A 13,498-nucleotide genomic window follows, 5' to 3' on the forward strand; every position below is an offset into this window, starting at 1 on the left:
CCATAGTAAAAGTCCCAGGTGTCACAATGGTTTTTTACTACTAGAATAGAGACCATTAGTGTAAAATTCCTGCTAATCTGCATGAGAGCAGATTTTCAGTGTAATTGTTTTGCTTGCTTTGGGTTTCTTGTTTTATTTTCCTAAGTGCCTTGGCACACCTGGGTCAAGGTACAGGGCAGGCAAACTTGCACTGCATTTGAGTACTGCAGATTTTGATTACTTAATGGCTTGAGGAAAACTTTTGCACATTAACTGCAAATCTGAGGATGAACTGGACAAATTATACATTGTACGTTGCTCACTTTGCTACATCAGTACATACCTCACTGAAACCCAGTATTTTACAGGAGATAACTTGAGAATTTCAGCAGTCAGTATATAAATAGTTTGGAGCAAAAGTGTTTGCTCCAAAAGCTGCCTGGAAGAGTAGTTAACCCATACTTTTGTTCTGCTTTCTGTTACAGCTGGAGCTCAAATTTTTACATCAGAAGATAGCATTTAAGAGAAAAAAAATAGTTCTCAACACTGGGAGTGTTTAGGGAGTAATTAGGGCAGCAAAGCAGAGAGAGGTTCAACTCTTACAAGATGCAATGTTGCCTTGTAACAAAAAAAAAAAAAAAAAAAGACTAAGATAAAAAGCTCAGCTAATAGATCTTATTACATGAGTTCATAAAAAAAAATTGCTAAAACATGCACACAGAAAACACAGCAAGAGCAGTAAGAGAGATGACAAGATGATCCAGAAACAAGTAATAAAGCGTATTTGTTCTTAGAAAGAAGGGAGAAGTTGTTAATCTTAGTGAAATGGGATTCTTGTAGCACTGGCAAAGTTACTGTCAGGATAAATTACTTGCTTCAGCAAACAGCAAATAGAGAAGCAAGCCTGTCATAGCGCCAGGCTAGCTCAAACAACAGCCCTTCCAGAGAAGCATTTATATTGCCCATATTGAGTTCTTAATTCATGGTTTTTCTCCTGTTCCCATTTTTTTTGTCTTTGCTTCCTTTGTGCAACCATATGTCAGAGCATGACAAGAATTTGAAATTTTACATTAAAACAAAGATGGATGCATTGAAGGGTTTTTTAGGTGTAACTTGCAAAGAATGACTTTCTAAATAACATATATGAATAAAGCTATTAATCACTGTTGGTACTGCACTTTCCCAAAAGCAGATATGAGTGACAAATACATTTATGACTGTGAAGCTTTTGATTATTCTGACATGTTGAAACAGCTTTAGAATAATACATATTTTCAGTTGCTGGCATTTCAAAAAGGATCATTTATATCTTTATTCTATAGAAAATGGAACAAAACTCTGAATTGTTAATGTGGCACAGGCAAAACTAAATGAGATCTTAAAAAATTCATCATGAGAATTATATGTTCTTGAACACTAGAATAGATGAATATATGTATAGTGATACATATATTTATATAATGGTCCTGTTAAAAGAACTAATGAGAAAAATGCAAATAAGCTTTGACTTTAAAGACCTGGGATGATTCTGCCACCATACTACACGGGCAAGGTGACTTCTCCAATTCTGATGGAAAAATCTTCTGTGAGACTATTAAGCCATCAAACTATCATAATCTCAATTGTTTTCCAGTAGCATCCATAAGACCATGCTATATTTTAGCTATCTGTACACATGAACATACCATTTTAAATACTATAGAGAATACTTAATTATGTTATGACAACAAAATAGGTCCAAACATAGTGCAAGTTTGTTTAAGGATACAATTCAAACAACTTCATTATTTCTATCTCTAAAAGCTTGTTAAGATATTAAAAAATGCTTCTCTAAGATCCTCTAAAATATTCCTATTCCTATGGGGATGTATGTAAAACAAATACGGAGGAAGGAAACTGAACAACATCAAAATAATGAGAAGAATATTGTATACTAATTCCAACACTAGCATATAACTGTACGCTAATTCTTACTAATTCTGTCCAATTAAATGATACATAATATAAGTCCCAAAGTGTATATGAGAAAAGTGAAGTGATTATGAGAAAAATAATCTATCCAAATAATACCACATAATAAACTTGGGATATAAATATTAAATAATTATATTTAGATTTAATATATTGCCCAAATAAATTGCTCAAGATATACTTATGAAGCCAACACTGTCAAAACATAACAGCATCTCAAAAAAAAACAAACGACATAACTAAGAAACATATAATTCACATGAATAAGAAAATAATATATAAGTCCATATTAATTACAAAAAACAGTCCAATAACAGACAAAATGAGTAGGAAAGATCAGTATCTAAACAGCCTGCTAAGAAAAACAGATTTTAAAAACATTTTATATTTGGAATAATATAATTTTAGTGTCGCAACAGTTTTTAGAAGCAAAATTCAGTATTAAAAAAAAAAAAAGTTCAAAATTACTCATGAGCTATTTTTAAGAACAGAGTATAATCAATTTATTCTACACACATTCTGAATTTCTTCTGTTGCTTGCTCATTATTTAGCATTACACTTTTCAGTATTTGCAGATATATCAGAAAACATAACTGGTGTTATCAACTCCATTGCCATGGAGGGTCAGGTGGGATTTAGCTGACTGACCTGCAACAATTTGATCAAAACCAAGTACTAAATAGGAAAATGGATTCTTTTTTGTAGCTTTATAATTTTATGGCCTTCAGCCACAATTTCATCACAGAAAATTGCACAGAACTGCTGATGTTGGGACATTACATATTAACAGTGTTGCTATTTTTCATGCTTCTCTGCAAGGTGCTGCCAATATTTGCCTGTTGAGGAGGCTGTGGCAGAGTACTATGCAGATCCATGCCAAACTCAAGCCCACCAAAGTGCCATATGAAAATGTTTCATTCAGGGAATCACTAGAGTAGCTTAATGTCAAAACCCAAGAAAGAAGCTAATCACTTGCCTGCTGAATACATGGAGTAGATACGTACACACCAACATGATCTGTACATGTGGGAAGACAAGGTATTTCACGGTGAATTACTTTCTGGCTTTAATAAATCTCTGGAACATAGACAAAAGTAGTCTACAAGGATTAAGCCACTAGGTCATCAGTGGAACAAACAGAATATAAAGGGGGAAGAGGAATTTTCAGTATTAAAGAGTAAAGTATTTATTTGAAACTGGTCTGAAATGTGGCTCAAAAGCAATCTGAATGTGGCCTGCAAAAGGACTTTGTAGTGAGTGCGAGTGTGAGCAATGGCATGAACTGGTAACTGAGCTGGATTATTTCAGAATAGCTTTTCATTGAGCTGAGACTGGTGTGGCTCTGCAGAATCCCAGAGCTGTTTGCCAGTCCCAGCCTGTAACCTCACACGCAGGAGTGTCAGCAAATGAACACAATCTGCTGTACTTTACAGCACTTGCTGCAAAGTACAAAGATACAGGCACATAGAATAGTCTTCTCAGCCCTTCATCTTTAAATTAATTCCCCAAATTGCTCAACTTCGACCACATGAGGCCTTCTAAGTAAGCAAGCATGCCTTGATTTGTGAGGTAAATGTTTATTCCAAGTACCATGAAATAATAGTTAATAATTTTGAGAAATTTTCAACTTTGCACACAATGAAACCTGCATTGTTTGCACTTAAATAGTCTAATGGTCCTCTTGCACATTTTTTTTTTTTTTATCATTTGAACTAAGGCTTATTCAGCTAAGAAACATACGCAATACGACTGAGACTGGAATTACAGTACTATTTCAAAGTATCATATGTTGGACACAGCACATATCAATGTTGGAGATAGTATTTGCTCTACATAACTTGCCTTAAAATTATAAGAGCAAAAAAAAATTTTCTGTTTTCTTGTACATTGAGGATGTTTAGCAAAGTAAACAATACTGGCAATGTATTTGTACTAGGGTATTCTGCTCTTTCTTTGCAAGCAGCTGGGCAAGGGTGTCCAAGGATATTTTCAAGTTAAAAAGCAATTTAATGTGATGAAGTTAAATCCTACTACTAAATCTGGTACATTTTTGTTATTAGTTATTTAAATCTATGGGTATATGCAATGTCAATATACCATGAAATGAAGGAATTACCAATTTCCAGCATGAATTACTTGATAAAGGAGACTGCACTGAATGCATATGTTGAACAAATTTGTAATGCTATACTGGTTAATTACAAACTTATCTAAAGGAAGAAAACCTGAAGTATTTTATAGTGTATTAGGCTTGCAATTGCTTCCTAAGTGGCTAACAATATTAGCAAACAATGCATTTCACAGTGGACTGTAGCAAATATTTTAATGTCTTTAAAAAACATAGTGCAAGGCCTATCCGATATTGCTTGGTAATTGGGTTGCAAAATATTGCAAACCACACTTTGCTATCTTAGTGTTTTCCATTCGTAGACTGGAAGTGCAGCACAGAAGAGAACTCTATAATTATGCTTATTTTACTGACAAGGTGAAAGATGCATGAGAAGTAATGTAGTCAGTGATACCTGACAAGCTAATTGCGGACTGAGTGGTCTGACTCTGTCCCCTTTCTCAGGGAACTGTCATGGCCTGTCTCACAATGATTCTGACATAATTTTCCAGAGTTCTCTTTTTTTTTTTTCAAACACAATCTAAAAACACTGCATTGGATGCATTAAGTTTTAATGACAGTCACAGACAGCTGCAATTCCCCTTAGTAAAATGAATGATTAATTAGTAAAACACAATATGCAATATATGTCCAGAGTGACTTATTCCTGTTGTTAATTGTAGCAATTAGCTTCAATTTCTAAAGCCCCACTGCCTGCATGGTGTTTTACAGAGCTGTTAAAAACTCATGGGTACTGCGCTGAACAATTTATTCTCCAAACGACACAAACAGATTGACAACACATCTTAATTTTCTAGATTAGCAGCAATCACTTTTGATAGCCTCATAAAAATATATAGAAGTGGAATTATATAGTGATAATCTATATATTTCATAAAGAATTTAAGGACATGTGGAAAAAAGCTTAAATGTAGACATGATTTTCTTTATGCTAGGATATTCAGTTTCAGCCCAAATTGATCAACAAGCTCAACATCTAAACTTTGAACAGCAACCCATTACCACTGAATAAATGGATTCCTTCCCAAAATAGCTTTATTTTTTCTACTATGTTTATTTCAGCATACAGACCCTCTCTTGCCAGGCACAAGCCCAAAATAGCTCTCTTCATATGTCTGTGACTGAAATGTTCTACAAATGACTTCAGCAAAAGCAAAGCCCTTAAATGTTCTCTCAATTAGCCAGCATCTGACAATCTCTCTGCTAGCTATATCTCAAACCATTAAAAAGTTAATAGATATAACTTCAGTCTTACCTGGAAGAGCTCAGGAAAACCCATATACTGTTTGGGAAAGAGGCATTCATTATTGTTGACAGCAATAACTGAGAAAGAACCTATGCTCTTATTTTTACAGGCTCACTGATTATATGCAATCAATTAATGGCCAGAAATGTAATAAAAAATAAAAATGGCCAGAAATGTAATAAAACTTAGGAAATATAGCACAGTATATGGAAAAGACAGTGACACAGATTCTGTGTTGGAGGTGAGTTCAGAGCAGAGAAGCTCATTTGAGGTCAGAAAGTAAATAAATCGTTCCCTAGGAGAGGACAGATCTACCAGTTTCATATATATGATTCCCCATCTTTCTTGTATGATTTTTTGTTTTGTTTTCTGAATGAGAGGAGCTATTACTTAATTAAGCCCAAAACCACATAGATCTGAAGGAAAAAAAAATACAGTTCAATAAACATAAGTGAGGTGAAGAGAAAAAGGAGACCAAGATCTTTCTGTGGGCTACACAGCAGCCTATACTGTCTTATATACTGAAGAGGTTTTTTTTAATCAACCTGCCTGTCACGCTAACCTCTGGTAGTGCTTTTTCAAAAATCATCTCTAACTTTGCAGATCATAGGTCTTGTCTGGCCCATTCACAGAATCACAGAATCACAGAATTTCTAGGTTGGAAGAGATTCATTGCAAAATTCTGTCAGAAATAGAACATACATGGGACAAAGCTACAGAACAGATTCAAAAATATTTTCTGAACTAATTTCTGGTGGATCACTGAGTTTCCCATGTGCTAGTCTGCCTTCAGTTTTGTTCACTGAGGTTCTCAAAACATTAGAGGACAATCTGTTGTATGAGACATGTATGGCCAAAGCTATTAAGAACCAAAACCAGACAATTCCAAGACTTTTTCAGTACAAGTGAAATGGTAATTAATTCATTTATTTTAACAATCATTCATTAGTCTTTTACTAAATACATTTCCTAATAACATTCTCAATCTTGCACGTTACTGTCATGTCTTCAATTTCCCTTTTCATGATAAGGCTAAAAACAAGCTAAATTTACAGCTTAATAAATCTGCAGCACAGGACAACATACATTGCATTCAGTTTTTCCATATAAATTCCTCAATTACAAGCAACTGCAACAACAAAAAAAAATTACATATCACTCTACCTAGTATTATATTTTGGCAGATCATAATTAAGTTGTTTCTTAGAAGTGGTGTGTAGTGCTTTAAAATAAGGCTTATTTTGAATAGCAGGGCTAGTATTTTAATTCAATTAATGTGTTATTGTTTTATAAAGAGGTATACACTACTCCGATTTGTTTTTCTACAGATAACATCAGCTATGAAATGGAAAAAGTGCAGCTTTTTTTCCAATCACTTGTATAATTTTCCCCATGTAGATTGTATGTTTTCTATATTTTTAGAAGTGGATGAAAACATGTGACATCTTATTAATTTTAAAAATCATTATAGTTATTTTATACTGTTACAGGCATAAAATATTTTGTTTCTATACCACATAAATCTACCAGAGGCTATGTTTGACATAGTCTAAAAATACAAGAGAGTTCAACAGTAAGGAACACATTTTTCTTTTATGTGTTTTAATTCCATACAGCTGTGTTTGATTTACACATAATATTGGTCGGGGCAGAAGTAGAATTCCTAAGAAAAAGAAATTACATCTAGTTACAATAGAAATAGGATACCTTCTCCATGGAAACTGCCTGCCAAATATGCTCAGATCAATTATTTATCAGATGCTTCATAAAATATTTCAATTTTATGGAATTATATTTTCCTAGAGTTTTTCACTCAAAATTTAAAAGTGACATAAATGTATAAATGTCCATACTTCTGAAGATAATCATTTCACTCGATTACCAAATTTTTAATACTTTTCAAGGTCATCTTCTCTTTGTTCACACCATCCATACTACGCTACTTAGAATCATTTAGGTTAGAAAAGACCTCTAAGATCATCAAGGCCTAATGTTAACCTAGTGCTGCTAAATCTACCACTAAACTGCATCCCTAAACACCACATCTATACATCTTTTTGATACCTCCAGGGATGGTGCCTCATCTACTTCCCTGGACAGCCTGTTCCAACACCTCACAACCCTTTCAGTGATTTTTTTTTTCCCCCCTAATATCCAACCAAAACATATCCTGGTGCAAATCAGGGCCATTTCCTCTTGTCCTGTTGTTTGTTGCTGGGAGAAGAGACCAACCCCCAACTTGCTACAACCTCCTTTGAGGTAGCTGTAGAGCAAGATCAGGTCTCCCCTGAGCCTCCTTTTCCCTAGGCTAAACAACCTCAGCTCCCTCAACCACTCCTCATAAGAGGAGTTCTCTAGACACTTCACCTGCTTTGTTGCCCTTCTTTGGGCATCCACTACACCTTGATGTCTGTGTTGTAGCAAGTACAACACAGTACTCAAGGTGTAGCCTCAGCAGAGCCAAATACAGGGGAACAATCACTTCGCTGGTTCTGCTGGCCACGCTATTTCTGATACAAACCAGGATGCTGTTGGCCTTCTTGGCCACCTGAGCACACTGCTGGCTCATATTCAGCCACCTATCGACCAATACCCCCAGGTCTCTTTTCTCCAGACAGCTTTCTAGCCACTCTTCCCACAGTCTGTAGCATTGCATGACATTGTTGTGCCCCAAGTGTAGGAGCCAGCACTTCACCTTGTTGAACCTCATGCACTTCGCCTCAGCCTATCGGTCCAGCCTATCCAGATCCCTCAGCAGAACCCTCCTACCCTCAAGCAGATCAACCTTCTTGCCCAACTTGGTGTCATCTGCAAATTTAGTGAGGGTGCACTTACTCCCCTCATCCAGATCATTGATAAAGATATTGAAGATAAGTGGCCCCAGTACTGAGCCCCTCTTGTAACTGGCTTCCAAGTGGATTTAACTACATTCACCACAACCTTTTGGGCCTGACTGCCCAGCCAGTTCCTCACCCAGTGAAGCATAAACCTGTCCAAGCCATGAGCATTGAGTTTCTCCAGAAGAATGCTGTGGGAAACAGCAAGATTAAGAGGAAGAGGAGGGCACACCCTGCAACCTGATGCCTGTGTAGCAGCACATTTCCCCTGGAGCTCTGCCTGACCTGCTGCAGCAGTTGTGGTGGGTGCAGAGCTGCAAGGCCATGGCCTTCTGCTGAGTGTATACCATTGCTCCCCGGTTGAGCTGGCCAAGCTTGTGCACTCCCTGTGTTCTCCCACACGAATTGCCCTGCAAACTGCCACACTACTCAGTATTATGATTCAGTATTATATTACTTATGATCTTTTGAATAATAACCCATTTTTGGTTTATTTCCTAGTATTTCAATGTGTTTAAGAGACTGTTTGAGAATATTTTCTTGTTACTGCTCTTTTGAACTCCTGCATTTATACCATGGATGAAGCCCATTGTGGACAGGTTTGCTAACTCCTTCATATACATAGGAAGTCTGAGTAGTTAAGGAACAAACTTGAAAAATTATTTTTTCTTTTAAGAATTAGTATGTGGTTTTATTAGCAGAACTGGGATACTGCTGTAAAAATCAAGAATCATTTCTCATTTAGGGCTACTAGAATTACATACCTGCACCATTTTACAGCATTTTCCAATATCATTGCTATTATGCATGTCAATCACTTAAAAAAAAAAACAAAACACTACTCAAGGCAGCAAAAAGTTTTAAATAATCATCAGCTGGGTGATTTATTTCTAACCAAATAATATTTTGGTTCAGCTTTGGAACAATGTCTGCTACTAGTGGGATATTCTACCTCAAAAGTGCTGAAAAAACAGGGAGATAAATTGCAGCACATATTTACTATATATGCACAGCAAATAATACCCAACTGTTAGAATTTTTTAAAGAAGTTGTTTTGATTTCATAAGGAAGGCAACACAAAAAGAGAAGGGACAGAATTATACTGTCACAGTCAGATGGGGAGACAGAAATTATACGGTACTAAGGAAGAAGTGAGAGTAATGTAATGAATAATAAGAAGAAATAAAATCAATATGAGTTACTTCAGAAGGTGTTAGTAACAGGGTCATATTAAATACCTTGCGTTCCTTTTGTGGAAATCAAATGGTGAATGCATTTAAACACAAAGTACTATAACGTACAATATATCACCATGCAGAATATCATAGTAGGGTCATACAAAAGTGTAATGGAATTTCTAAGTTAAAAAAATAAATGTTTATCCTTACCTTTATGGTAAAAAAGAATGGTTTTGAGCAAAACATAGAAGTAACAGAGCATGCTTCCAATGCTTAAGTGCAAATGATGCATTATGTAATATAATCCTTAGTATTTATTTGCATTTTTAATGCAGTTACAAATCCTGCTCAGTGGACAAGAACTTCTAAATCCACTCTCCTGACATCACATAAGCAGGAAGTGATAGAGAATTAATTATTTCTGTTCTGTGTTCAGCAAAACAGAAGTCCATTAAGAAGCATAATGGCGTAAAGCTCCATGTGAAGCAAACTGGAAGGTATGGGTCTCAACATCCAGAAAAAAAAATTAAAAAAAATGGACAACTATCATGGCTAAACCCTTAATAAACCTTCTCAGACAAGACTGCAGTTGGTTGACCTTATATACAGATGATCTAGAAATGAGCAGTAAAAACAAACAAACAAACAAACAAACAAACAAAAAAAACACTTGCTAAGGCCTTATTTAAATATCTCAGTCAATTAAATGGTATTTTATGGCATTTTACCATAGGAAAAAGTTATAAGGGAAATTCTGATTATATCTTAGGGAAAAAAACTGCAACAACATAGTTAAATATTGGCCTGGATGCCCCCAAGAGAAGTTCCCTGAAAGCCCTCCCAGTAAGATACTGAAAACTTAAGTGGACAAGGAAGGCCCTGAACAACCTGTTCTAAATTGGCCTTTCTTTGAGCAGGGGAGCTAAACCTCCAGAGAGTCCTCTAAACCTAAACTATTCTACAATTCTATGAACTATATAGATAAAAGCAAAAACAACAACAAAAATAATTCTTGTAGATCTCAAAGAACAAGCATGCTCTACTGTACTGACACCAAGATGAAAACTTTTCATAAATTTATCTGAGTCATAGTTCCATAGCTGGAAACTGTCAAAAAAAAAAAATCAAAGCAACACCAGCAGTCTATAGGAGAGGCAGAAGAATATAGCAGGACAGGAAAAGCACTCTTAAAGTTGTTATAATGGACTAAGAAATCTGACTTCATCCATCATTTACAAACCCAATAGTTGAATCTTTAATTTTAATACTCCCAGTTAGGTCTCTTTTTCCTTTTGCATCTCTCCTCTGAATAAATTGCATGGGACTTCATACTATTTGAGAAACTTGTGGAAAAAAAAAAAAAAAAAGCCACAAAATAGGAGGGGAAGACAATACAATTTATTTTGAACTAAAGTAGTCCATCTCCCTTGCCCCCTTTTTAGTGAAAGCTCAAAATCAGCTTTTTTCTCTGCACACCAAGATGGCAGTGTCCGTTAAACTCTGCTATGGTATAAACTTTCTGACCTTAGCAATGTTGGGGCAGGACTATTTACATTTCTGAATCAATTCCATAAATTCAAGACATATTAAAAGACATCAAGTTCATAAACTTTTCTGACCCTCTTCTGCTATCTGGCTCATTAATACTGAAAGCTATTAATTTATCAAATGAGTGGGTGATTACCTCCTGAAGAACCCTCTTCATTTTCAGTAGCAATGTCTTTACAGCTGTGCAATCTTGAAGCATCAGTCTGAAGGGCAAAGATTCAATGCCTCCGCCTTCTTCCAGACCAGTAAAAGGCCACTCCATGGATGGGCTGCCAGCCAGCTGGCTAACACGTGGGTACCTGGCTTCTCCTTGGTCTACCTCCTTTGACAGCTTCAGAGATAGGTTCCTTACAAGAGAAAACAGAGAGATCAACACTGAAATGTGAATGGTGAAAAAGAAAACACTACAGTTTTCAGCTTTTCCTTCATTTGAGAATAAAGACATCACTTTTTGAGCCTGCTAGCATGAATGGCTTTTTTAATATACATATGGCCATATGGCGTTAGCAATAAAATATGCATTTAGAAATTTACCATTTTCTCCAGGAATTGAAATCACGCTCTATTCTATGCCCTTCAGAAGAAAGGCATTTTCTTGAAACAAAATATCCTATGGGCAAGACCATGGCTCTATTATATTTCAGTTCTCCTTTACAAAAAAAGTAATCACATAATCTGTATGCACTTTGAAAAGCTAAATCACATTCTTTCATACCAAAAAAAAAGACAAAAAAAAAAAAAAACTCCTTTCTAGGCTACCCAGTGGTATAAGATGAACACATTATTATGTAAACTGGAATTTGAAACATAATTATTCTGTACACACTCTGACATTTAGTTATCATTGAAGCTAATTAAACTGAACACGACACAAAATAATGTTAATTGTGGTTGAGAATCCATTCAAGACAACAGAAAGACTCTGAAAGATTTAGAGGTAAAGGAATAATAGTATTTTGCTTTTTGCACCTGAAATCCTGTTCTGCATACATACAATCATCCTTTAATATCTGTAAGAATTTCCTATGCTGGAGCAAGTCTAGCAGAGACCAACAAGATGCTGAGAGAACTGGAGCATACAACATATGAGTAGAGGCTGTTCAGTCTTCCAAAGAGTGTCACAGACTCAATCAGCCCAAATCAGTCACAATTAGCTAGAAGTTTAACAGCACAGTAGCAAAATAATTTTAAAAGAGATTACTTGGCATTTTGATGGAATATAATGTTCCATCCACTAAGGGAAAATCATTCAAGTTTTTTTTAATTTTTATTTCTTTTTCAGGCATGAAATCAACCACAGTTATAACATTGCACCAATTTTACTTTCAACCAGTAGGAAAAGGACAAACCTGAAAAGAAAATAAATCTGTGAATATGGCTGCATTGTGCAATAATGTTATATTAATTACTACTAAATTACAAAAGGGTTGTAATAGCGGTGCATGACACCTATATTCATACTAAATTAATTCACTATAATTAAAAATTTTAGCATATGTGGTAAAGAAAAAGACAGCTATTATTAATTTAATGTATAGTTCCAATTTTCTGTTCCATTTGAATTTTCATGTAACACAGAACTAATTCTGAATTTTAAGTACTTGCATATTTTTGAAGAAGTAAGATATTTTTCCAAGTGTGATTTTCTTTAAAGTTTACTACAGGTTTCATTATAACCATATGCAAAAAGAGATTAACACGATTTCTCAGAACAAAGAATTCCCAAAGCCATACAACAAATGTGAAATGATGCTACTAGAGCTATCTTTTAATAGATGGTTTATTTTTGTATTTTGCAAGCTATGTAATGTGCAGTAGGGACAATGTGTTAGATCCGGAAATACACGAGAAATCATAGATATGGACAGGTGGTCGTGATGGCCAACAGAAATTAAATTTTCAAATCTAGGCTTTTCAAGACTAATAAAAGAATTAAATTACACTATTTTAATTTTAAAAATACATTGAAACAACTTTTAGTGTAATATTTTGCCTTTTAAAGTAACAGTCTGAAGTAGACAGTAAAGACATTTGATTGGAGGATATTAAGCTATTACTGATTCATAGCTTTTATTAAAGAAGACAAGGGTATAAATTATGCAAACAAAAATCACCTCTTAACCAAAGTTTCACAACATAAGGCACCTTTAAAGGTTCATAAGAGAAAAGCCGTGTCCAATCTATTGGAAGCTATGCTGGAGTAAGATTTATGTAGCCAGAAAATCTCATTATTTAATTTGAGCAAAACAAAACAACAAGGTCTTCTTTTTCCTTTTTTCCAGGGCTCACTGTCTGGGAGATTAAATATTGCTTATAATATTCTGCATCTTCACTTTGTGAGTCCCACAACAATTTTGGCATCATGCTCCTGAAGGGGCATCTTATGTGGATAACATTCTGACACTGAGAAAGGACCAACTGAGAGATAAAGCCTCCCAGAAGGAGTCTTCTACAGCTACATAATGTCATCAGGGAAGAGAAAAGAATCTGGCATCAACAGCAATACCCAGCTCCCTCTGTGACTAGATAAACCAACAGTACTCTTAGAGAACTATCATCCTCTGCTATGTGGAAAAGATATAGTATAAATCTTAATTTCAACTTCACTGA

The 13,498-nt window shown here is 35.2% G+C and overlaps 1 protein-coding gene across 1 annotated transcript in view; it reads right to left on the reverse strand.

The window, feature by feature from the left end:
* The window catches only part of CCSER1 (coiled-coil serine rich protein 1), a gene marked incomplete at both ends in the record, with an annotated part of 580,304 nt that overhangs the window by 361,167 nt on the left and 205,639 nt on the right, over positions 1-13,498 (reverse strand). The window contains one exon of the mRNA XM_084286653.1: positions 11,025-11,235. Within this exon, the coding sequence (XP_084142779.1) occupies positions 11,025-11,235 (211 nt within the window). The remainder of the gene's footprint in view (positions 1-11,024; positions 11,236-13,498) is intronic.

The sequence above is a fragment of the Netta rufina genome (assembly GCF_964035555.1).
Source record: "Netta rufina genome assembly, chromosome: 4".
In the NCBI taxonomy this organism is placed as follows: domain Eukaryota; kingdom Metazoa; phylum Chordata; class Aves; order Anseriformes; family Anatidae; genus Netta; species Netta rufina.